This window comes from Emydura macquarii, unplaced genomic scaffold (genome assembly GCF_026122565.2).
Source record: "Emydura macquarii macquarii isolate MOO-44397 ecotype Brisbane River unplaced genomic scaffold, CSIRO-AGI_Emac_v2 contig_629, whole genome shotgun sequence".
NCBI classification, from domain to species: domain Eukaryota; kingdom Metazoa; phylum Chordata; order Testudines; family Chelidae; genus Emydura; species Emydura macquarii.
In genome coordinates, this window is record NW_027130766.1 from 8,432,545 (window position 1) to 8,457,337 (window position 24,793).

Below are 24,793 nucleotides of genomic sequence, written 5' to 3' on the forward strand. Positions count from 1 at the left end.
ATGCACCTCAGCAGAGGGCAGCATCCTTGGCTGTTAGCTAGCTGGCCGAGGCCGTTTCTTCCCCAGTCCAGCTGTTGGCTAAGCTCATGGTTTAAAGCACAGGCAGCGCCAGCGGCTCGGAGCCCCTCGGCAGTTCCTAGGTCTGTGTTTCACCCTGGAAAACCTGCTGCGTGTCTCCACGCCTGTCCTGCTACCGACCCACCGCACAGGGGCCGGGTGAGGGCTCGGCCTTCTCCTGGGTCCCCTTTTCCCAGCACCTGCCTTCGGCTTCGCCCAGCTGTGGGGCTCCAAATCCAGCTGCTGCAGCCATGCCCATTAATTTTCCACTTTCAGGTTGCTCATAACACCCCCCCCACCCCACCCCCGGACAGGGGACGGGGGCCTGAGAGCTGGTACAATACCAGCGCTGGAGCAGAGCAGGGGGCGCACCAAGACAAACGTCCCGTTCCTAATAGTGCAGCGCGTGGCTTGCATTTGCCTGGTGCTTTTCTCCCTAAGCCCCTCCAGTTATTACACCCCCCTCCCCCCCGATCCCAGGTGCCCCTCGCAGCCGGCACTGTTTGCACTGACACATGGGAATTGCGGGGGTGTGATGTGCCTGCCAGTGGGGCCCCCCTAGCCTGGGCTCCTGACTCCAGAGCCGGCCACTGCCGGAGGCTGGCTGGTCAGCGAGGGACAGGCAGAGACTGGCTGGCTGCCGCCCCGCTCATGTGAGGTGCCAGACCCTGGCGGGACGTGAGCCCGAGGCTGGAGGGCAAGGCAGGCGTCAGCAGGAGACGCTCACGCACTAAACGCGTCAAGGCAGCAGTGGGGAAACACCAGCGGGCCAGTTGGCGCCGGACCACGTGTAACGGGGTGTGTGTGTGTGTGTGTGTGTGTGTGTGTGTGTGTGTGTGTGTGTGTGTGTGTGTGTGTGTGTGTGTGTGTGTGTGTGTGTGGTTTTTGTAGCTGCTGTGCTGCGTGTGTAATAACACTCACAGCTCGCACTCAGCGCACGTACCAAAGGGGCCTGGGCTGGTGGCCCGTGCCAGGGCCTTCAAGGGGAACGAACAGACGGGGGCGACTGTCGAGTGACCCAGGCCTGGTCGTCCAGTCCCATGAGCCCCATTTTACAGGGAGAAGGGACGTGACTGGCCCCCCCAAGTCACTGGTAGAGCCAAGACTTGAACGAGGCTCCTGGCTCCCCAGCCGCTGCTCTGCCCTGTTTATGGGGTGTGTGTGTGTGTGTGTGTGTGGGGGGGGGGGGGGGGGATCAAACCCAGCTCCAATTGCGCCTCTTAGCACCACAGCCGCTAATGGCCGGGTGGGGAATGAGCCCAGCTACGCACATGGGCAGCACCTGCTCTCACCAGGCTCTGGCCCCGCTCCAGAACCCAGCCAGGCCCTTGTGTCTGGGTCAGGTCCCTTAAAGGAGGGGCCGGGGGGGGGAGGCTCAAACAGCGTCTCAGCGATCGTGAGGCCCAAACAGGCAGAACTTCTCCTCCTCGCGCATGCGCCAGCGAGAGGCCCCGGCCCAGCAACGCGCCGCACTCAGGACAACCGGCTAACGCTGCGCGGCAGGAAGGAGGCGCCGGGAGGATCTGGAAACTAAAAGGCGCCACGTCGCGCTGCAAGCGATCCAGGCGGCCCGGCGTGGCGTGGCGAGGAGAGCGCGTTCTGCTGGGGCTGGGCGCAGGCGGGTTTTTCTGCAGCGAGCGGGCGAGGAATTCAGGCGAAACAAAAGCCTGTGGCAGAAAGCAACCCCGCGCTCGGCTGCCACATCTGGGGGTGAGCCCGGCCTGCCCCCGCCCACGTCAAAGGGACTTTGCCCCAAGAGTGGCTTTTTCTGCAGGCTTGGCGGGACGAGGCGGCGACGGTAGCGAAGGCGCTGCTGGCCTGTGCGGTGATGGGGGGCAGGCCCTGGCCATCGCCCACCCCGAACCCGTCCTGGCCTGGGCTGGGCAGGTGTTTACACTGCACCGGAGCGCTTCACCCTGCCTGCCCCCCCGTGGTGCTGCGTCCGTGAGCGCCTGAGCCACTTGCCGCCAGCCCAGCCAGCGCTGAACGCGGGAATCAGCCATGGCGGCACTTCTGGCCCCGAGCCGTGACAGCAGGCCCTGCGCGTCATGCCGGGGTGGCCCAGGGTGTGTGGCCACAGCCACGGTGCTCGAGCGCAGCCGTCCGGCGGGACGCAGGCAGCGGCACAACTTGCTGGGTCTGTCCCGAGCCTGCTGAGTGCCAGGGCAGCCTGCGAACGTCACCTTGTTCAGAGGCAGGTGCATAACGTGTGTGACCAGGGCCCACCCCCCCATGCACCAGGCCAGCCTGGTTAACCAACCACTGATCGGTGCATGGCTGGCTGGGCGGGGAAATGGCGCCTCCCCCCGCCCCCCGGGCCTGCACTCCTACGCCAGAGTCCGTTGCAGAAGAGGAACGGCAGCAGCGCACTCCTGTCTACACCCGTTTGGTGTCTGGTGCATGAAATGGGAGCGGAGAAATCTCAGGCCGTTTGCTAGTTGGGGGGGGGTGGGGGCAGGTGCCCACCACACAGACCTTGCCAGCCTCAGCACCGTCTCGAGGCTGAACCCCCCCCCAAAACGAGGGGCCATCTCAGAGGGGTAGCGAGTTAGGGCGCTGGGGAAACTGAGGCGCGTAACGTGCCAGCACACACCAGCAAAGCACATGGGTCCTGCCCCCCTCCCCAACCACCACCAGCTGCTCCCATGGTGCCACGGTGCTGGGTGGCGGGCGACGCGGTGACCTGCGGGTGCTCTGCGGTGACGGGCTTGGCACCTTGTCGATTCTCTAAACAAGCCGCAGGGACGGCAGTGCGCGTTTCACACCATTGATCACCAGAGTCAACAGGCGCCGGGCGGAGCCCCCGGTCCAGGGCTGTCGCGAGTCCTGAAAAACGACCCTTTGAAAAGGTCCCTGGGGAATTAAAAACCCATCTAGGAGCGAGCCCCCCCCTTGGGGGGGAACTCCCCCACTAACCCCCACGGATGCTCTGCTGCACTGGCAGATGAGCCCAGAGGGGGCCCCGCCCTGCAGCCTCCTTGGGAGCGGCCATGCTTGGTGCAGGGGCGGGGGGGGGGGGGGTCTCACACACACACACACACACACACACACACACACACACACACCGAGTGCCACCAGCCCTGGGGGGGGGTGGGGGGAGGGGAGCTGGGGTTGTCCACTAGCAACCCATTTCCTAGTGGAGCGATCCTGGCCATGCAGACAATTGATGTTATCTCCCAGCGGGTCCCCCAGCTAACCCCACACGCGCACCTGGCTTCCTAGCCTCAGTCCTAGCCCCACAACACCCCCAGAGCAGCTCACGCACACCCCAGTGACCTATTGCTTGGGCCCCCCCCCCCGCCCCCCGCCCAGGGGCTGCAGAAACAAACCCAGTGTGTTGGTGCCAGGCAGCATAGAAGCCAGGGGCAGGAACTGGGGGGGGGTTGCCTAGTTCAGCTTCACTGTGTCCCCCCCCCAGCCAAGACCACACACACACACACACACACACACACACACACACACACCAGCCCTGTTTGTGTGCACAGGGGCAGCCCCTGGCTGGGACTGAGGGGAAGCCCCCCCCCCACTCCAGGCCCCTCCACGCGCCCTGCACGTGCCGTGGGGCACAGCCCAGGGATCCCGGCGCCCAGGGCTGCTGCTGTTTGTGCCCTCACACCCGAACCCCCCCTCTGCAGCCAGGCCAGGGCCTCATGCCAGCACGGCCCCCGTGGAGCCTGCGCCGGGAACCCACGAGGAGCCGTTGCCCAGGCATGGGGAGAAGGCGTTTGCTGTCATTAACCAGCCCCATTGCCCCTGCCCTGCCCCGCCTCCGCCCCCAATGCCTGGCTCAGGCACCGCTTGCCCTGTGAGCCAGCGGCACCCGTCTTGCTACGGGGCCAGGCCCACCGGGGCTTGACTGGCCAAATACGTCCAAGGAAGATGGCGCCCCGGGGGGGGTGGGCCACAAGGGCTCTGCTGCCGTGCTTGGCATGGACACCTCCCCGGCTCCCTGCAGTGACAAACCACGGCCCGGGGGGGGGGGGGGCAGTCCCCTCTGGGCCCTGGCTGGCTCCATGGCACTGGCTGGCCGCGAGTGAGTCTCTGCTGGACCGCGCAGCAGCCATGCCAGGTGATGCTGCGGAGGGGAGCTACTGACCCACCTTTCACCGGGCCAGGACACCAGGGTCAGCGCCCCCGGCACCAATGGCTGGGCAGGGAGGGGCTCACGGCACTGGCGTGGGAGCCGGCTTTTGCATTAGCTGGACCTGCCGGGGCGTGGGGCAGCAGGGCGGGACCTGCCTTAGCCGTCAGGAAACCGAGGGGAGCGGCCAGCCCTTGAGCCGCTCACTCAGCTCAGCTGGGCCGGGACTGCTTGGCTTGCCAGGGGGTTTATGGACGCTCTTGCTCTGTGTGTGTGTGTGTGTGTGTGTGTGCGTGCACCATTCAGCACACTTGCCACTCAACCCCCTGCAACACACAGCGCAGGGGTGGGGTTGGTGCTTGGACCCCCCCCCCCGCCCCCAGACCCTTAATACGCTTTTACTGTAAGATGCTGCTGCCCGGGTGGGCCTGGGCCATACTGTGCTGGGCCTTGCGGGCCAGGTGAGCCATGTGCAGCGTGTCACAGCCACGGGCCCTGTGAATCACTGAGCCGGCAGAGACCGGGGTGGGGCAAATGAAGGCGGGGCTTCGTCCCAGGGGGCGGAGCCTACCCGTTGCACCACCTTTAAAAAGCAGGGGCTTGGCGCTTGGGTAACAGAGGTGAAAAAAATCCACCCTGCAGTGACCACTGAGTGCTTCACCTGGGCTCTGCCGCAGGACTCCAGCAGGTGAGTGTGCTGGGGGGCGCACTGGGGCGGGGGACACTTGTGCTGTGGGAGGGTCTCGGCCCTTGGGCCAACTGGACCCTGGCAGGTTCCTTGGGTCTCTGGCTGGCGGCCTGAAATCCGGCTCGTGCCCCATGCCGGACGGCGCAGCCTGATGGCCCCACACCAGCGTGCGGCTGCGTAACACACAGTAGCCGGCAAGTGGCCCAGGCCTTTAAAAGGGGGGTAGCCACAGCCCCAGGCCTGGCACTTCGCCGCAATGGCGGAGTGGGGCCAGTTCCCCCAGCGTGTTCCCTGGGAACCAGGGCTGGTGGGGCCCCTGCAGGACCCCACTGGCCACTCTGGGGTGCTGGGGCTCCCAGCTCCCTGCCCTCCCAGGCAGGTGGGCAACATCCCTGTGCTGCCTGCCATGGGCTGAGGCTAACGCTGCCCTGAGCAGCCCGGCCCTGGCTCGGTGCGACCCGCTCAGCTGCAGGTGCCAAACCCGGCCACACCCAGCTGCACGGTTGGTGCAACGTGATGGACACAGCGTCCAGGGGGCGTATAATGGGGGGTGCTCACTGCCGCTGGAACGCCCCCCCCCCCACTTGTTGTAGGCTCAGGTGTGAGTCCCTCTTGTCCCAGGTAAGCAACACACACACACACACGCCCAAAGCCCCAGCACCTCAGTGCAACAGCTGCGTCCCAGCCGGGTCCCTGGTGCCGCCGGTCCCTCGCTGGGGCTGGGGGTGTCCATACGTGTCTCTCCTGAAGCCAAGGAGTTTCTGAATGCTCCGGGCACTGATGGGGGGGCTGCCCTCGCCCTGCCCTGAGCAGCAGGGAGGCCTCTACAGCCGGGGCCAACCCCCGATGGCACTTTCTGCCCGGTTGAATGTGACCTGCACGCCCCCACATGTGTGTGGGGGAGGGGGGGGGGGGGCGTTCACTGCATTGCACCCTTGGAGCCTGGCTGGGTGAGTCGTTTCCCCCCCCCCCGACCTCCCGGCAGCTGGCCGCTTGGCAGGCCCCCCCCCCCCCCCCCGCGCACTCGGAGATTGGGGGGGGCGCGCTGCTGCCGAGCCATGCCAGCCCAGCCCCTAGCTGCCCCGTCTCCTCCCTCGCAGCCATGAAGGGGCAGATGTGCCTGTGCCTGCTGCTCGCCAGCCTTGCGCCCACCTGCCTCTCCCGGCCGGCGTCCGACCCCCCCTCGCCGGGCAGTGCCTGTGGCCCCGAGGAGCTGCCGCAGCGACGCAGCGGGACACGCCCTGGCCTCATCCGGAGGGACTTGCTGGGGGCCCTGTCTCCGGACCAGAAGCACCTCATGGCCAAATTCCTGCCCCACATCTACGCAGGTATGAGCTGCAGCCCTGCCCTTCCCCTCTGCTAGCTAGTAAAGCCGCTTCTATCGCTTGCACCTTCCTGGGGCCCCTGCCACTGATGTGCAGCCACTTCTGGGGTGGGACACGGCTGCATTTACACACCCCGTGATAGGTTAGGATGGGCTGTAGGGGCTCTACCCAACTGGATTGGTGCGGGGCGGGGGCGGTAATTTGGAGAGGCAGGATGAATGCCCCCCCCCAGTTCAGCGCTGAGGACCGCTGTCCACGAGGAGGGGCTAAGCAGCTGACTTGGCCCAAGGCCCAGCCCTCCCCCCCCCCCAGGACACATCCTTGCAGCTTAGGGTGTGCATCCAGTGGCCATAGGCAGGGGGTTTAACTGGCACCTGTGCTCCCCCCCCCCCGGCAGAGCTGGCCAACCGGGAGGGCACCTGGCACGAGGACGCCGCCATGGCCCCCCTGCATGACCGCGATTATCCCGGCTGGATGGACTTCGGGCGCAGAAGCGTGAGCGACTCGGCCGAGGCGTCTTAGAGGCACAGCAGTGTCGTGTGAGGCTTGGCCCCACCGAAGGGGGCGGGGCAGGAGTGGCAGGCTCCGCCCCCGTCACACGTTTTTCAGCATGTCACAAGTTCGAACGTTCTGCACGCTTCCCTGCTGCTCACCAATAAATCTGATCAGCATCACCGCTGGGGCGTCCGACTCTCTGTGACAGGGCCGTAAGCGAGGCCAGCCGGGGGGGGCCGGGACTCCGGCCCCAGCACAACTCCTGGGTTCTGCCATGGCCCCTCTCGTCCCCAGGGTGAATGGGGACAGGTGAGGGGCTTTAGGGGCTGAGGCCACAGCTGTAAAAGGCGGAGCCCCTCGGCCGCCAGGGGCTGTTAGTGCAGCATTGCCACACAACACAGGGAAGGTGGCGTCTAAGCCTTCAGCCCCCCCAGCTCGCTACCGGGCGGGAAGGGTTGTTTGCACATTGAGCCAGGAGCAGCGCGGTGGGTAGGGGAGCCTAGAACTGGCAGCCACAGAGCCAGGCCCAGCACCCGTTTGCTCCTGGGAGCTGGTGGCAGGGAGGGGGGCGGGGCAGGCAACTCGGTACCCAGGGCCGCGGAAGAGCGAGAAGGCAACGGAGGGGGCAGAGGAGCAGGGAGCAGCGCGTGGGGCTCAGCAGGCCGGGGACCACGGGCCCTAAACCCCAGCACAGGCTGCACCAAGTACCCTGGGCTGCCCCCTTGCCCCAGCCCCTTGGGGGTGATGAGGGCATGGACAATCATTCCTGGTACTTTACTCTGTCGAAGACAGAGCTTCCTCCCCCCCCCCCCCCTCGGCCAATTATGTTCACTTTAAAAATAGAGGGGATAAATGGGGGGTGGGACCCGCAACCAGCATTCCCCCCCCCCCCATTAAAAACCCAAGGTGGGGCCTGGCCCTACAGTCCCTGCTCTGGGCACAGGGGACAGCCTGCAAAGGGGGAACTGCTCGCGGAGAAAGGTGATGCTCTGGGTGTGGAGTCAAGATGGGGCAGGAAAGGCTGAGTCCGGGTGCAGCTCCAGCAAGGGGCTGGGGGGCATGGGGCTGGCTACCACATGGCGGCCAGCTGGGGAAAGCAAGGCCTGACGCAGTGGGTTTTGCTTCCCACAGGGGGAAGCTTCACCCCAGCAGCAACTGCCGGCCCCCTCGTGCTCCCTGCATGGGCAGGAACCGCTGCTCACGCCTCACGGCAAGAGAGGGCCTGAGGCAGCCTGGGAGAAGCGTGAGGGTTTCGCTGCCTCCTGCGCCCACCTGCCCAATGAGAAAGTCACTTTAGTGACTGCCCGATAATTCCGACTCCGGGACCTGGGACTTAAGGAAAACAATGGCGTGTCTTGTAGTCAATTGACAGTGAGGACTCTGCTGCTCCCTTCCCCGGGCGGCAGCAGGACTCGAGAGCACAGCTACTGGTCCAGGCCAGGCCGTCAGTGCCGCTGGGGATGCTCAGAACAGAGCTCACAGATGCAGAGCACAAGGGGGGGGGGCTGCTGGTTGCAGGGATCATTCAAACCCCCCCCAGCAGCAGGAAATGGCTGGAGCCGCGGGAACTGCTTTAGTCCCGTCCCCTGCAAACATCACAGCCGCCCCAGCTCAGGGCAGGTTCCCACCTCCATGCCTGGCTCTGGTCAGGCGCAGCCCAGCGGGAGAGTTAAATGAGGGCTTTGCGGAGGACAGGAGGTTCCCAGACCCCAGCAGCCCCACCAGCCCCCATCCGCTTTGCTGAGTCCCTGGGGGCGCTACCAGGACCCACCGCCTCCCTGGGATGCAGGGGGGGGGGGGGGGAAGGGGTGTAAGAGGCTCTTGGCATTACCCTGCCAGGCAGGCCCCACACTCCGCCCATCCCACTCAGACCACAGCCCCTTGCCCCTGCCCCGTGCGGCGCTGCTCCATAAAGGACAGGCTGGAGCCGGTTCTGATCACATCCTATTTATTTCACCAGAAAGACACAGCCACGGAGTGATTGGGGTGTGTGTGTGTGGGGGCAGGGGGATAACAGCAGCCGAGTGCAGAGACTTCTCAAAACGAGCAGGACTTGGTAGCAGACGTGCCCAGAACAGCTATGGTCCCGCCCCCACAGCATACAGGCCCCGCCCCCTGTTGGCAGGGGGCGGAGCATTCACTCGGTAGTAGTAGATGGATACAGCACAAAAAGGGTGTTTAAAACACAGGCAATTTATTCTTTTTAAAAAGCCAGGTCAGGCTGCGGGCCCGGCCCCACCGTGCTGGGGGGGGGGGGGGGGAGAAAAACAAAAAGACCGTCCCTGCATTTCCCCCCTCCCCAGGCCGGCCAGAGAGGATTTCCTCTGGCTGAGGGGCCAGGGCCTCGGCTGACGCTGCTTCCACTTTTTGCAAGAGGGCGGGAATGTCCATAAATTAGTTACTCCCCCTTCACTGCTGCACGCACAGGGCCCAGTCCCCCTGCCAGCCCGGGGCAGGAGCAGGCCTTTCCCCCCTGTGCCGGGCTAGGAGCCACAAACCACAGAGCTGAGCCCCGGCCCTGCCTGCGTTTGCACAGCCAACCACCGCCAGCCTGAAGCCCAGCTCCGGCTCTGCACACTCCCCCCCGCCTCCTCCCCTTGCCATGGGGCAGGCAGGCAGACCTGCTACACCCAGGGAGGGGCTGCCGTGAGGCAGACCCATAGCTATGTACCCCCACTCTCATCCGCTTGGCAAAGACCCTGGCTGCCACCCCACACCAGGTTACCCCAACCCTCCTGCTGGGGACCCAGTAACAGTGGCTGGAAATAAATTAAGACAAAGCAGTCGACCTTTGCCCTGAGACCAGCAAGCAGGACAGCAGATCCTCCCTCCTGCCCACGCCTGCTGGCTCCCGGGTGGTTTGAAAGGGGCTCTGGGGAGGGGGTGAGAGGGAGGGAGCCACGTTGCTCTGGAGAGGGTCACGTCCTAGCCCGGGAACTCATGGGCTCCCCTTCGTGACAGCAGCCCATGCCTGGCAGAGTCCCAAGCCCCAGCTCAGGGCTGCGTAGGGACGGGGGGCCCAGCAGGGCGCTTGCCCTCCCCTGCACCCCGGAAGGAGGCCTCGCCCCTCGCCACCACTTTGTGCAGCCTGAGTCTCTTCAGCTTCTCCACCAGGTTCAAGCTGAAGATGTTGCTTTTGTCCTGGGATGCGCTCGGCCCAGCGGCCTCACCGTGCTCCTGGCCGGGGGCCCGCGGGAAGGGCTGAGCCAAGCCCGAGCCGTCCAGAGACCTTCCGCGCAGGCTGTCCCAGGGCAGGCCGGCAGGGGACAGGAAGGAGAAGGTCTCCGGCACCCGCAGCGCAGACAGGGCTTTGCCAGCCCGCACCGTGGCCGAGATGCCGTGCTCCAGCAGCAGCTTCATGAGTCCGAGAGGTGCCCCCAGCGCGGGGGGGCCGGGCTCCGGTGGGGGCTGGCTTCCAGCACTCAGCCTTTCAAAAGGCCCGCAGGAGGGCACCACTGTATTATATAGACTGGGAGGAGAGAGGGGGAAGGTGCTGGTCAGTACAAGGAGGTGGCAAAGTCACAGCCTGAGCCAGCGCTAGGAAAGGAAGGAGCTTTTCACCCACGGCCCTGAGCTCCAGTGCGCCCCCCGGCCGTCCCCTTCGCCCCCCGCCACAGCTCTGGTCCACGCTCAGCACCCGGGGACTCTGTTTTAGCTCCCAGGGCGGCGCTGGTGGCCAGTACCGAGGGCTCCCTGCCCAGCGCAGCGTGACCCGCTGGACCCGGCCCAGCCCTGCCCAGCACCGGCTCACCCGCCGGCCTCACGCCTGCCCATGGCCAGCCGGGCAGGGATCTGCCCCTGCTGCCGGCGGGCTGAGAACTGGCAGCTGCTGAGAGAGTCCCTCCCCCGCCCCCACCTGCAGCTAGTCGTGCCTATCCCGGCTCTGCCCCCCACCGCTCATTTGCTTAACAAATCCTTTACCGCTAACCTGCAGCACCCCCCCCCCGCCAGCGATTTCAGCTGCACACGGTACCGAGAGCCCCCCGTGTGTCTAGGACCCCCCCGCCACGCTCAGGGCATGGGCAGCACCTCCCCGCCGGTGCCAGCCACGCGAGTTAGCCTAGGGGAAGGGGGGGTTAATGGCACAATCTGGGTCACAGGCAGCTCCCTGGTTAGTGGTTATTTGGTGCTCCCCCGCGGCAGAGGCTGGACCCAGGCTGCTCCCCACACACGCAGGAGGGGCATGACATAGGCACAGAGCCTGGCATGTCAGGAATCCCAGCCCAGGGGGGTCCGGCTCCTGACGTCCAATTGCTCATTCATGTCCCAATCACTGCCAGGTCTCTGCAGAGAACCCGACTCCTAAGACAGCACCAGGGCTACACGGAAACCTCGGCATCGAACGGGAGGCAACGGCTGCCCCCACACACACACACACACACACACACACACACACACACACACACACACACAAACACACACACACACACACACACCCACACACACACACACACACACACACACACACACACACACACACACACCCCCCCCACAGTGCTGGGCCAGGCGCAGAGCGGCCCGTTAGCCCTGCGGGTTTGTTCGGGAGCAGGGGCTCTTAGCGACAAACCCGCACACCGGGGACGCCCATTCTGAGGGCAGCTGGGAAACCAGCCAGGCACAAAGCCCCCCTGCAGCCAGGGGGCACGTAGGAAGGGGCAGCCGGGTCCAGCCCCTGCAGTCCAGGATAACCCCATTCACACCTCACAGCCTGCAGGGAGCATCTGCTGGGGGTCTGCACAGTCCTCAACTCCCCAGATATTTAGCACTAAATTGGAGGGGAGCAGGGGGGCTGCTCTGGGGTCCTCATTCCTGGGAGGATGAAATGGGCTGGGGGAGAAATGACATTAACTCCGTTTTATCCCCCATAAAGCCAGGTGGGCCCACCAGCGTACAGCACCGGCGCCCTGGCCCAGAGCAAGGGACAGCTGGCAATAGCCCCCTTTGTCCCTCGCCTTCCCCCTGCTCAGCCAGCACCCCGGGACCCTGCCCACACAGGCAGCAGGGGTGCTCCGGCACCAGCTGGAGGGATCCTCCCTGCAGGCGTGCACGTCCCCCCCCACCAGTGCTTGGTCTCGGGGGGCTGCCATGCTCGGCTCTGCCAGCGTGACACGGGGACTCTTACGTTAGCACCGAGCGCCTCCGAGCGTCAGGGGCTGCAGGAGGCGCCTGCCGAAGGTTTGTTGCTGCCTAGAACCAGGAGCCAATGAAGCAGCATGGGGGGGGCGGGAGGGGGGAAGGGGAGAAAAGGAGACAGGTTAGAGCCTGGATGGAGACAGGACAGGCTCGCAGGGAGACAATGGGGGATGAAAGGCTGGGCTTACCTGGGCGTGACCGTGGTGATCTCCTGACGGGGGTGTAAGATGCGGCAGGTGGTGATGGTGAAGGTGGAGGGGGTCTGGGGGAGGTTGTTAATGGAGTGGAACACTGGAATGGACAGGGAGACACGGGGTTAATGTGGGGGGCATGGAGGAGACAAAACCCAGGGCCCCAGCGCCCCAATTGCAGCACGGCCGGGGCCCCAAGCATGGCCAGCGTGAAACGCTCCCGTCAGCCAGCCGGGAGCAGTGGCGGCGCTGGGCTCCCCGGCCCAGCAGAAGGCGAATTCCCGGCTGGTGGAGGGAGAACCTGGCTGGCTCTCCAGAGTGCTCTGGGGGCTCCTGGGGCAGGAGTGACCCCCATTCAGAGACCAAGGCTGACGTTTCCCCTTTTCCTGACCAGACCAAGGGCCCCTTATGTAGGCAGCAGGCACGAGGCAGGGTGGGAGCAGCTGTCTGGGGCTGGCGCGCCTCGTGGGAACCAGGGGAGAGACTGTCTCAAGCCTGGCTGCCTAGTGAGGGGCGGGAGAGACAGACAGACACTGTGGAGCACCCACAGGTGGATGACAGACAAGACGGATGTGCAGACAGGCATGGGAATGAGAGACAGCGGCCGGGCTGGGGCGGGGGGGGGATGGTGCAAGTCCTGGATGGACTGGACCAAAGGACGCCATCCTTTCTGCTGCATGCCAGCGGTGCCTGGAGAGTCACGATAGCCGGACCAGGGCAGGCTCCAGGCGGATACCTGCCTCCTGCTGGCTCAGGGTCCCCCCAGGACAAGTTCACCCACCGGCCAGGCCAGCCCAGCAGCCCCCGCTCACCACTGGCGCGCTCCTTGGCTTTGCAAGGCGTCGAGGCAGCGAGGGCCGGGAAGGCGCCCGGGTCCACGTCATCCTCCTCGAGGTCGTTGAGGTTGTAGACCTCCTCCAGGTCCACGTCCAGCTGCCAGAAGTCTTTGGTGAGCACGCCAGGCCGGGGGTCCAGGATCCCGGCCAGGTGAGGCTTGGCCAGCTGCTGCCAATGGTGGAGAGTCACCGAGCCTGCGGACAGACGCGTTAGACAGACGCTGCACTCCCGCACTCAGCTGGGCGCCATGTAGCTCGGGGCGGCGCCGAGATTTCACCAGGGCCACCCTGGTTTGGGCCCAGGAGACGCCAGCAGCCATGGCACAGCTCTGCCCGGCCCAGCCGCTGGAAGGCAGCAGAGCCCACAGCGCCACACAGTGACCCAGCCAGCACCCGGGGGGGGACAGCCGGGCCTTCGGCTCACGGTCGGAGTGCATGGGTAACGGGCAGAGTGAGAGTTCCTAAAACGACACCAGAAAACCTCCCCGCCCCACCGCTGACTGTGGATGGGAAAAGGTCCGGAAGGGAGACAGCCAGCGGCTGCCGAGGGGACTTGCATGGCCCTGACACTACGCGGGTACAACAGAGGCTGGTGGAACCAGAAACTAAGGACCCAAAATTGGGGTGCTGGATATTAGACCCAACAAGGGGACAGGTTGTTCCGCCCACCGCTCTCCCGTTGGGTCCTTCCCAGCTGCCAGCCTCCCTGTGTCTTGGGACCCTGGGCTGTCCCCGAATCCCATGAGACATCCTCGGCAGGCCCGGCCAGAGAGGGGGACCCAGACGACATCGCCCCCTTCCCAGCACCAGCTGAATCGGGATCGGACTTTAACCGCCCGGCGGCCGCAACGAAAGCACCAGCCCAGCTCTGCTAACTCCTCTGCCCCGACGGATGGGGCTTACCACCCTCGATACCATCTGTCAGACGGGTTCTGCTCAACTCCCCAGCTAAAGGAACGGGAACAAAAACCGGCCCCACGAACGTCTCCCTGACCCCGGCCAGTTCAGAGGCTGTCACTGGTTTTCCGTCTTGTCTGGGTCTTTACTGAAAGGATTTTTGAGGGGGCGTTTGCCGTGGTCCTAGGCAGGCTGCGATCTCTGGGTCCCCAACCCCGGGCCTCGCGTGAGGCTGGACAGTGACTGGGTGACGTTAACGCCTTGGCCCATAGACCCCGAACACGCCCCAGGCCGACGCAGACACGGTGCCGCCCTCACTCACCTTCCAGGGGCTTGACAATCTGCAGCTTGTCCGGCAGGTAGGAGAGGGAGCTGAGGGAGAAGCCAGAGCCCCCGGTGAGCTCCGAGCTGCCCGAGTAGTTGGTGCCCGTGGACAGGATGCTCTCGTCGGGGGTGAGGAAGCCGCTGGAGCTCTCCACGTCCCCCGCCAGCTGCTTCAGCTTCTGCTCGCGCTCCGTCTCGAAGAAGGAGTGCTCCGAGGCGTGGCTCTCCTGGCGGGCAGACAGGCGCAGCAGCGCTGCCTCCAGGTCATGCCTGCCTGGAGTGCCCGGGGTGCCCCGCTGCTTCTCTTCGCCCCTGCCACGGGAAATCAGGGGACAGAGTTAGGACGGGCCCCGCCCAGGGCACCAGCGCTGTGCCCCAAAGCACCAGCCCAGCTCAGGGGCACAGTGCCAGGGCCATGCCCCACAGGGCTGGGGAGATGACGAGGACACAGTCATCTATGGGACGGACCCTTCCTCCCCATTAGGTTGGGTTCTGGCAGCAGGGTCAAGGGTGCCACCTGCACCCATCTCACACCACAGAGCCAGCCGCATTCCCAGCCACGCTGCTCCAGTCACGTCAGGGGTCTTATGCCTGACCGCACACGCCAGCGTGACCACCGCCAAGGAGACCCTACATAAACAACCTAGGAGCGCGTCTCTCCATAGAGCCCAGCCGGGTCAGGTACCTGCACCCCTGGGGCAGGCCTTTCCGAGGGGAGGGCCAACGCCTGACTGATCCCACCACTTGCCTTCCCAGCTGCAGAGTGCGGGGATGGGACGGGCACTTACTGGGGACTCTCCAGGTTGTCCAGCGCCAGGCTGGCGCTGTCCGAGCCGTAGCAGCTGGTGCGAGGCGTGCTGATGCGGCTGCACCCCAGCGAGGGGACGGCGGAGGACGGCTTGGTGCCGGGCACGTTCTGGGGAGACTCCGCCCGCGACTTGGCTTTGACCACTTGGTTCACGATCTTCACCGTCTCGAAGGCTCGCTTGTAGCTCCTGGGATGGACCGGGCCCGTCAGAGCTCCCCTGTCCGGGGGGGCCAGCCTGCCCGCCCCCACCTCCACCCTCATCGGTGCCCCCCTCCACCCCTGCTCCCATCACAGGGGTCCACTCCGAGACACCCCCCCGGCCACAGCAGGGTCACTTGTTCCCGACTACAGCTAAGCCTCCCCCGCGTCCCCGGCGCCGCAGCCCGGCCGACTCACTTGTACTCGGACCCGGACGAGCCGTCGGCTCCTCTCCTTGTTATCCCCTTGAGCTCCGCGGCCAGCGAGTCCTGGAGGCAGAGAGCAGCGGGCGTTCCAGGGGGAGCCGGCCAGGGGCAGGCACCCGGGTGACCCCAGCTGCCACGCAGCCCGTGGGCACCAGCCCCTGGAGGCTGGCACCGATGTGCTCAATGCACCACAGCTTCTGCAACCCTCCTGCTCCCTGCAAGGCAGGGCCGTGCCAGCTGCCACCCTGGGGGTGGCGCAATGGGCCCAGGCAGGCCATCTACACAGGGGGCACAATGCCCGGCTCACCCCGGGGCAGCAGCCCACAGGAGCAGGGGTATCCCCACAGGCAGCTCCAACGCGCCCAGCACTGCCGGACCCAAGTGCTGGGACGGGGGCAGTGCCCGGGTTGGGAACCTCCCCTCCCGCCCCCCAGTTCAGCCAGGGCCGGCCTCGCACCGCTGGCCGGCGGCTCGACTCACCAGGGGCAGCAGGCTGGGCGAGCTGTGGCGGTTGAGGGTGCTGTTGGGGAGGCCGAGGTTGCGCAGGGTTTTGATCTCCTCCCGGGCCTCGTGCAGCATGCCGTCGCACTCGGCGTACTTCTCCTGGAGGTCCTGCAGCTGCGCGGGCACAAGAGCGGGTTCAGGGCAGGGCGCGGGGCCCGGCACCCCCACCCGGCCTCAGCACAGCGGCTGCGTCCATGCCCCACCCCTGTACACCCTCCCGCCCCGTGGCTAAGGGCATCCCAGCCAGGCACGCGTCCAGGGGACTCACCTCCGTGCGCAGCTTTTGCTGAGTCTCCTTCGTGGCGGCCAGATGCTGCTGCAGCTCCTCCACCTCCCCGCCGTACTGGGGAGAGACCGCAGCAGGTCAGACCTGGCCTCGGCACCCAGCCACCCACCCCCTGCCCTGGCTGCTCCGGGACCCAGGAGAGGAGGGGACTGAGACCGACACTCACGGTGCGACACTTCTGTTGCAGGTCCACGATCTGGGCCAGGAGCTGGCTGATCTCCTCCTGCTGCCGGGCCGTGTCGTCCGTCTTGCGGGCCAGCTCCTCCGAGAGACAGGCCACCTGCCGGCTGGCTTCAGCTGGAGAGAGAGGGGTGGAGAGGGGATTCGTTACTGTGCAGGGAGCCGGACCTGTGGGAGGCGCCCAGCCTGGCAGTGGCCCATGGGGACCTGGGTTCCGTACACGGCACCTGCAGCCTCCTGCATCTGAGCTGGGGGGAGCCCACTGGCGTGTGGGGACCAGTCCTACAAGGGCCACTGCCCCCTTCCACAGCCACCCCCCCAGAGCCACTCTGCGCCCCACGGCTGGGCCAGGGCCTCAGGCAGGGCACGGGGAGGGGAGGGGCCCAGCACTGACGTACCGAACTGCTCCACGCAGTCCATCATCAGCTGCTGCTCCTGGTCCTCGTACTGGCAGGTTTCCGTGGCGATGCTGGTGGCCTGGGAGAGGGATAACGAGCGTTAGCCACGTGGTGGCCACACTCCCCCCTCCCCCCCCCCACAACAGCTGCACGGCACAGCCAGGTTCTGGAGGGCTTTGCATTGGGAACAGGCCCCCAGCTGCACTTCCTCTGCCCCAGCTACCAGCCAGGGGTGAGCAACGAGGATACTCCCACCCACCAGCTCACTAGGTGCCAATTGCTATGGCCCCCCCCCCCCCCCATGCACCCATCACCTGCCTCGCCCAACCCCCCCCCGACATGCACCCATCACCTGGGACAACCCCCGCAAACAGACACGCGCGCACGGCCCCAGCCAATCCCACCTCCAAGCGCAGCTTCTGGTTCTCCTCCTCCAGGCCCCTGAGCTTCTGCTGCAGGGCGTCGTAGTGGACGGATTGCTGCAGGGCCAGCGAGGACTCGTTCCGCCGCAGCCTGGGGGGCAGAGAGCCATGAGCAGCCGCAGCCCAGGCACCTGGTACCCTCTGCCACTGGGGCAGGGAAGCTGCCCCCACGCCTCGACAACCCCTGGGCATCCTCTAGAGAGGGGCCCACAAACCACCAGGGCCAGCCCAGACAGGGGCCAGGCCCCATGCAGGGGAGGAAACGGGACCCAAGGCCCATCCTGCTCCCGTCTCCCTGCTGCCACCTAACGGGAAAAGGGGCCCAGGCAGAGAGCAAGATCCCAGCTGAGGGCGGCTCCATTACCGAGTCCGGGAGATGGGGGGGAGGATGCAGCTCTGTGGGGTGAGCGACGCGCAAGCCGTCCCACACTGAGCTAGCCCAAGGCAGAGGCATCGCCTACCCCCGCCCAGCCTCGGGCGCAGAGACGGATCCCCCCCCCCGCCCCCAGCAGCACGGGTCACTCACGGCGTGGCTGTGGCCGTGGCCGGCTCGCTGTCCTCCGTGGTGTTGGTGTAGAGATGGAGCAGGTCATCCCGCATGGAGACTTCGTGCCGCAGCTGCGCGATCTAGGGGGAGACAGGAGGGTCTGCCAGGGGCGTGGGGGACGCTGGGCACAAGGGGGGGTAAGGCCGGCTGGGCCAGGCCTCCAGGGGGTCCTGCCCACGGGGAGGAAGCAGCAGGGACCAGGTCACCAGCCTGAATGCCACACCGATCAGTAGCAGTGCATGGGGGGGGGGGGGGGGTCAGAGGAGCTCCGTGCAGAGCCCCCATCACAGGTCTTTACCTCCTCCTTGGCCACCTCCAGCTGCTCCTCCAGGATCTCATTGCGCTCCGCAAGGCTCCGGTTCTGTTTCAGCAGCGACTGCCCGATCCGGGCCGCCAGCTCCAGATCCCGCTCCTTCTGTGGGGTGGGAAGAGGGGGAGGACAGTCTGCGGTTAACTGGGGCAGGCCAGCAGGCACCCCCGCCCCACCCACCCAGCCAGCCCAGCCCCCACCTCCCCTGCCATTCCCACCCTCCCAGAACTGCTCCCCCGAGCCCAGGCCCCCCGAGCCCAGGCCAGGAACCTCTCCTGGGGTTTCCGACAGAGCAGGGGGCCCGGGCGGGTTTGCCATCACCCCTGGGGGCGAGGTGCAGAGACTTCAGGCAGGGAGGGAGGGGGCAGCGGCTCCTACCTCGTCGAGCAGGTTGGTCACGGCGTCCAGGTCGTGGTAGGTCTTTGTGATCCTGCCGACCCGCTCGGAACAGAGGACTGCGAAAGAGCAAGAGAGAGAAAGGCTTGGTGCCCCCCGTCGGCTCCGCCAGCCTGGGAGCAGCAGGGAGGAAGGATGGTGCAGTGGTTAGAGCACTGCCTGGTGGACTCTGCTCTGCCACAGAGGCCCTGAGAGGCCATGGGCCAGTCACTTATCCCCACTGTACAGATGGGGAACTGAGGCACAGAGAGGCTAAGAGCCCTGCCTGCCAGCGCAGGGGCTGTGAGGATAAATGCCGCGAAGATGGTGCACGTGTGAGCACTTTATTTTGCACAACCCACCTTCTGCCTGCTATGGCGGCACCGAGGCCGAGCGCTCGGCCGGGACCATTAGACGTGGCTACTGGGAACATCCACGGGAGGGTTAGACATTGCTCCCCTGCACAAGAATACCCCTCGCCCGGGGGCTGCTCACTGGGGGGGGCCCAAGGAGATGGGCAGGCAGCTATGAGCAAAGGGGTCGTGGCAGGAGCCAGAGGCCAAGGCCCCAGCGAAACAAAGTTAAACAGACCCTGCCCCGCCTCCCCCATGTTCCCCACTTCTCCCCTGACGCTTGGGCGGTTCCCACCCCACCCCCCACGTGGACGCTGCACTCAGTCCCTTTCCCAGCAGCCGTGCCGGCCCCCCCGTGCTGGGGCATCAGGGCTCCTCTGTGGGACGTGGTCAGACCCAGCCCCATGGGGACGGAGGCAATGGAAAAACTCAGGCACCGAGACGGGGCCAGAAGCGACACTCCGGCACCGGACCAGGCCGGAAACGGCTCAGCTCCACTAGCCACTATTTGTACCACCACCTGGCTCCCTGGGCCGCGGCCTTTTCACTCCGGCTCCTGCCCACCCCCTCCCAGAGACCCATCGCCCTGGTTCCTCCCCGGAGCTGCCCGGCAGGAGATTTCGCCTGGTTCCAACCCAGCTCAGCTCACAAGTGCAATGAGCTTGGGCAGGTCCCAGCCTAGCTCCTGCAGTGCTAAGTTCAGCTCCGTTGCCAGAGGACAAGTGGCGGGGTTGCAATGGACAAGGGGTCCGTTCCCAGCCCTCCCCAAGGCCCTGCAGCTAGAGGGATGCTCACTCGCTCTGCGCCAGCCCCACGGCCTCCCCCTAGCTGGTTCTGCCTGGCCTCCAGGGGGTCTGAGCTCTCAAGGGAGGGCACCAAGCCGGTAACTGGGCTTGCCCAAGGGAACCGAGTCAGTGGCCAGGAATCGAACTCAGGAGTCCTGACCCCCAGTCCCCTGCTCTCCCCAGCCTAACCGCACCACAGACCGGCCCACTCTCCCAGCCTGGCGTGCCCCACATCCCAGACTCCCCGCTACACCCGGCTGGGTCGCAGCCAGGCCTGATCTGCCCCTTGACGGTCCGTGTCCACAGCCACATCCCCGGCGCCCGTCACACTGAGCCGTGCAGCCCAGCTCCCCTCCTGCGTGGACCCCCCGAACCGCTGCAGAGCAGAGAGCTGCCCGCCCAGCTCCAGCCCCCCCGAGCTGCCCCGGGCACAGGCAGGTTGCCCAACACCACCCAGCTGCTTGCCACGCAGACGTGTCCTCAGCCCCACCTTGCCCCGTGACAGCAGCAGGGTCTGATGCAGCTGGGCACGGGGGGGGGGGGGGAAGCAGGAGGGGCTAGGGAAGTTACAGGAGGAGCTCCACCCCGGGGCAGGGGGTCTAGTGGTTACAGCAAGTGCGCTGGGAGCCAGGACTCCCCCTGGGTCCTGTCCTCAGCTCTACGTGGGCTGTGGGGTCTAGTGGTCAGAGTGGGGGGGAGCTGGGAGCCAGGACTCCTGGGTCCCGTTTGCAACTTGATCACCGATTTGCCAGGCAGGCCTTGGGGGTCAAAGAAGCCCAGCTGTGTGCCTCGGTTTCCCCATGGACTCTCTGCCTGGGTCGGGTGAAGTGGGGGGGGAGGGGATCAGCGAGCACCTCCCGCCCGCCCAGAGCCCTAAGCCTGGCTGACGCAGGGACCAGGGTGCCCGTGAAGTGGGTTAGCAGGAGAAGCTCAGAGATCACGCAAATCCCATTATGTCGCCCCGGTCGGGGATGACGTAACGGCGGGTACGTTGCCATGGCGATGCCCCCCCGCGCCCACTCCCGCTGACCCTCAGAACAGACTGTCCCGTCTCGTCAACAGATTGGCTAATCCCGCCACCCCGCGCCCCCTCCCCGGCCTACCCCCGACACCCGCCCTCGTGCGGGCTGGCACGTCCGCATGGCGGGCGGGGGCAGGAGCCGAGACGTCGGCCCCCTCCCCCAACAGGGCCTCGGCCACCACAGGGGACCCCAGCAGCGCCTCGTCAGGCTGCTGAACCGTAATTGGAAGTAATTAGAGCATGAGCTCCGTTAAGGCAGGAGCGAGCGACGGGCCCCAGGCGGCTGCTGGGGTCTGCAGGCTGTGGGGTGCGGGGAGACGCGGACCCCGAACCCACCCACTGCAGACAGCCCCACTCCCCCCAGGTCGGGAACGGGCCGGGCGCTCGCCCCAGCATCCGGGGCACCGGGGATCCAGCCCTTGGGGGTCGATTCACCTGCCAGCCGCTGTTTGAAGAGAGAAACCCACCAGGCTTGGGAATCTGGAGAGCCGGACGCCGAGACCCCAGCCTCAGCCTGCGCCCTGCCCCCTCCCCAGCCCCAGCTCTGCCCCCCGCCAGCTCCGTCTAGATCAACTGCCCTGCCCTCCCCCACTGCGCCGCCAACTCTCGGCCCCACACTTCTGCTGGAAGGTCCCCAGCACAGCCGATGCCGGGCGGGCCTCAGTCTCTGGCGGGGTGTCTTCTCCCTGAGCAGCCAGCGCCGACCCCAGCCAGGAGCGGGGCAGGCCAGGCTCTGTACTGCAGCAGCTGGATCATCCAGGTTGGGGTGTCTGGGGGTGGGGGAGCAGGGCAACAGGACCACCCCCTTCACCCTAGGGCCAGCATGGCACCTCCATGCCCCCTGCCAGCCCAGGGCACAAGGGGGGGGGGGGCGGCAGCCAGGCATCTAAGGCACCAGCTCAGAGCTCTGACAGTGCCCCAGGGCATTGCCCCACCCCAGGAAGCCCCTCAGCACCCATGGGCCTCCCAGCCACAGGCCCCCTCTCCCAGCCCCACATCAGAGCCCTGCCGGCCGCTCTGCAGCGCCCCATGGGACGCCAGCCTCCCTGCCTGCTCAGGAAAGGGATAGCCCTCATGCCCATTCAGCTGGCATGGGAACGTGGGTACCTCCTGCATCCCCCCGCTTAGCTCTGCAGGCTGGGACGTGAGCCCCAGGAAGGGGCCGTGAAAACCCGGCGCTCTCCGGGGTGACCTTCTGTGTGAGGGCAGCCAGCAGCCCCTGCTTCTCTCTAGGCTCAGCTAGTGCCCCCACACCTGCCCCCTGCCCACGTGGCGCCCAGCCCTGCAGCGGTGCTGTGTGCCCGGCTCACACCAGCAGCCCCGGGGCCGGGCACCACTTCCGACCCCAGCCCATCGGGGCGCCAGCAGCCGAACAGGCCCCTTCGCTGCCCTCCCTTCGCAGGGGAAGGAGCCTACCAGCACCCGCAGAAGACAAGGCAGCAACCAAACTAGGGCAGGCTGCTGCCCCTTTCCAGGGCAGGGCAGACACCCCAGAGAAGTCATGGGGCTCAGATCCACTGCAGGCCAGCAGCACCTGTGCTAGCGACTGCTCCGGCCCAGGAAGGCACCTGCCGTGGGGGGGAGAGCAAAGCCAACACAGCGGAGACCTGAGTGCTTCCTTCCAGGCGGGGGTGTCAGTTCCCAGGGGGCTGGAAGCCAGCGGAGGCTCAGCGCTCAGCCCCCCCGGGAACACACACACTGCCCGTGCAGCACGGCACACCAGGGCCAGCGCAAACACACAGCAAGCGAAAACCAGGGACCTGAGAAACCAGCCACACAGCCAGGTGCCAACGCAGGGGCAGGCCCATCCACACTGCAGCAGCAAGCTACAGACACCCCGGCCAGAGCACAGCACACGGGGCTGGCCCTGGGGAGGGGGTCCAGCCGATTGCATTTGCCCCTAGCCCTGGCAGGTCACACACAGCAGGGCAGGAGCTCGGCAAAGCACCAAGGGGCTCTGAAGGGCAGCGTTCAGCCCATGCAGGTCAACGAGTCCAACGCAGCGCCCGGCTCACCCCTGCCCCATCGGGGCCCCACCGCCCAGGGCCTGGCTCTCACCTTCCTCCAGCTCGTTAGTGATCAGATCCGCAGGGCTGCCCGGGCCCGTGCTCCCCTCTCCTTGCTCGTAGGCTGCAGGGCTGCTCCAGAACTCCATGGCCGGGGGCCCACAGAGCCCCCCCACCTCACACAGCTCGGTAGGGAACATGCACCCAGCCCACGGCCCCCCAGCAAAGGGACGGTGCAGCTCTGCCAGGCTCCAGCAGCCTCAGCCACACAGGTACCTGCTACGGAGCAGCGGGCAACATCTGTGCAAACGCCCCGCCCAGCCCAGCCCAGCCCAGCCCAGCCCAGCTCCCCTGCACTGCCTCCCATCCCTGGCACTGGCTCCCCAGCCCTGGCTCCCCCTATTTATAGGGTCTGCCTTGGCTCTGTGCACCTGGCTGGGCACATCTCATTCATGCTGGGGGGGGGGAGCAGAGTGAAGCCGCACCGACTAGACCATCCCTTGGAAAGAGAGGGTGTCCCATTCAGACACTGCTGGGGATAAAGGGCTCATGGGGAGGGGGCGATGCTGGGGTTAAGCCTGCATCTGTGGGGGCCGCTGCGGGGGAGTCAGGAGGAGCTTCCCCCCCCCTACGCTCCCCTGCAGAATGGATCAGCTCTGACAGAAGCCGGTTGCTCTGCAGCTGCATCCTTCTGCAGTGGCACCTGGCTCAGAGCAGCCCCTCTGCAGAGGGGGAGGCAGAGCCCCCTCCCCCCCCACACACGTACACCCCCCCCCCACCTGGACAGGGGGATGCAGCCGCTGAGCTCCGCACTGCCCAGAGAGCAGGGACGGGTGCAGGGGCTGCTCTCCCCGACCCCCGGGTGCGAACGGCTCCCTGCATTGGCGGATTGAGGGGATGGATCTGGAACTATTTGAAAATCTGACCCTCACCTGGCCCCTCTTCTGGCCCTTAGAGGCACCAGGGGACTCTGCTCCCTGGATCATTCCCCGGTGCTCCCGGGTGCCCACTCTGTACTATTCCGCTGAGCCCTGCGGTGGCAGGCTGGGAAATCCAGGGCCAGATCCTGTGCAGGTGCGGGGGGCCCCCAAGCGGGTCCAGCTGCGAGATCCGGCCCCTGGCTGGAAACGAGCGAGGCTCTCCCCGTGCACAGAGCGTGGGCAGCCGAGTGCAGCTAGGACCAGGAGCAGCCTTGGTTTAATTAGCACCCAGAAGAGCTCTGGGAGGGGGTCGCTTTGCCGGCCCGAACCCCAGGCCCAGCCTGGAAACAGGCCGTTGGTTTGGCACGACGTGGCCAAAGTTTCGTGGTCTGCGTCTGAAGGGGGGAAACGTGGCCACGCAGGACGGACAGTCCCTGCTGCCCATCGCCCCGCACCTGTCCCCGGGCCCCTCCGCCGCCTGCTGCTGCACAAAACCAGCTCCCCCCATCAGTTACACGGTCAATTAATCGGGGCGCGTGGGGCTGGATCCACAGCCACGCCTGTCACGCCGGCTGCCCGCTGGGAGCTGAGCAATTCTGCAAACCTGGTCCTGATCCCACCGGCCCAAACCGGCAGCTGGAGGGACGGGGAAGCCGCTGAGGGCAGGGGGGTGTTGGGGAGACAGGGGGCCTGAGCCCGAGGGGGTGTCAGTCTCCAGCCTGTATCTGGAGTACGGGGGTCTCTCCGGGAGATCTCGAGTCTGTAGGAGGCAGTGGGCTGTGTGCATGGTGGCGGGTGGCATGGGAGGCGCTGTGGCCTCTGGTCCATGCTGACAGGCCACGGGAGGCGCTCAGATCTTTAGCCCCAAAGGTGCAGTGTTCCTGCTGGGGGTACGTTTTCCCTGGACTGGGGGTGGGGGGATCCTGTGACCCAGCCCAGGCAATTCCTAGACTTCCTGCCACTCAGGGTCCTCTCAGCTGCGTCGTTTCGAATCCAGGCCGGTCTGACGAGCTGCGATCCCACAGCAGCAATGCCACCCGCGCACCCTCGGCTCCCAGCCCCAGCTCGGCCATAACCACGGGCGCGAAACGCTTGGTGCTGGGGGAGGTGCTGTCACCTGGGGCGAGGACTGGGACCCCTGCACAGCCCCTCTGCTCACGGCGCTGCTCATAGCTGGGGGGTTGTACGCGCCGTAAGGGCGTCTCAGAGCTCAGAAGAACTACACCAGGTGGCAGGGACACCAGGCTGCTCTCTGCTCTGCGCCCACGGGGCCCTACATCCCCTGGCAGGCTGGCAGCTGTAACGAACCGCTCTGGGCTGGCCTGGCTCCCTTGGCAGCTCTTCCATAAACACAGTTGGGCGAAGGCAGCGAGGAGGCCCAGCCAGGGGAGGACATGAATAATTTATGCCAGTGCTTTAATAATGGCAGAGTGTTTGCCAGCGCACG

General features: G+C 66.2%; 2 protein-coding genes across 5 annotated transcripts; one reads left to right on the forward strand and one right to left on the reverse strand.

Annotated features, from left to right (window-relative positions):
- Positions 1-4,751: 4,751 nt before the first annotated feature.
- Positions 4,752-7,087, forward strand: GAST (gastrin). The gene is made up of 3 exons (XM_067540939.1): positions 4,752-4,826; positions 5,927-6,154; positions 6,549-7,087. Exons 2-3 carry the CDS (start codon positions 5,929-5,931, stop codon positions 6,671-6,673), a joined length of 351 nt encoding a protein of 116 aa, XP_067397040.1. The 5' UTR covers positions 4,752-4,826; positions 5,927-5,928; the 3' UTR covers positions 6,674-7,087.
- Positions 7,088-8,933: 1,846 nt separating this feature from the next.
- On the reverse strand, positions 8,934-22,767 carry HAP1 (huntingtin associated protein 1). Of its 4 annotated transcripts, XM_067541297.1 has the most exons (16): positions 22,479-22,767; positions 18,265-18,341; positions 17,875-17,991; positions 17,556-17,656; positions 17,012-17,120; positions 16,608-16,686; positions 16,196-16,326; positions 16,012-16,086; positions 15,720-15,857; positions 15,232-15,302; positions 14,816-15,022; positions 14,026-14,339; positions 12,783-13,001; positions 11,968-12,070; positions 11,769-11,833; positions 9,949-10,115 (listed from the first exon to the last, which is right to left on the reverse strand). In XM_067541297.1, the coding sequence occupies exons 1-15, from the start codon at positions 22,624-22,626 to the stop codon at positions 11,770-11,772; spliced, it is 1,953 nt and encodes a 650-aa protein (XP_067397398.1). In that variant the 5' UTR covers positions 22,627-22,767; the 3' UTR covers positions 9,949-10,115; position 11,769. The 4 variants fall into 4 exon arrangements, with proteins under 4 accessions (XP_067397397.1, XP_067397396.1, XP_067397399.1 ...); XM_067541296.1 differs by lacking the exon at positions 11,769-11,833 and having other exon boundaries at positions 8,934-10,115; positions 17,875-17,988; XM_067541295.1 differs by lacking the exon at positions 11,769-11,833 and having other exon boundaries at positions 8,934-10,115.
- Positions 22,768-24,793: the final 2,026 nt, after the last annotated feature.

What these genes read in the sequence shown, in the direction of transcription:
- HAP1 (XM_067541295.1), bottom strand. Translation starts at nt 22,626, where the DNA reads ATGTTCCCTACCGAGCTGTGTGAGGTGGGGGGGCTCTGTGGGCCCCCG. An exon ending in AGCAAAAGCTGCGCACGGAG is followed by an intron (nt 15,858 to 16,011) that starts GTGAGTCCCCTG and finishes GTGCCCGCGCAG; the next exon opens with CTGCAGGACCTCCAGGAGAA. An exon ending in CGCCCAGCCTGCTGCCCCTG is followed by an intron (nt 15,303 to 15,719) that starts GTGAGTCGAGCC and finishes CTCTGCCTCCAG; the next exon opens with GACTCGCTGGCCGCGGAGCT.
- GAST (XM_067540939.1), top strand. Translation starts at nt 5,929, where the DNA reads ATGAAGGGGCAGATGTGCCTGTGCCTGCTGCTCGCCAGCCTTGCGCCC. An exon ending in CCTGCCCCACATCTACGCAG is followed by an intron (nt 6,155 to 6,548) that starts GTATGAGCTGCA and finishes CCCCCCCGGCAG; the next exon opens with AGCTGGCCAACCGGGAGGGC.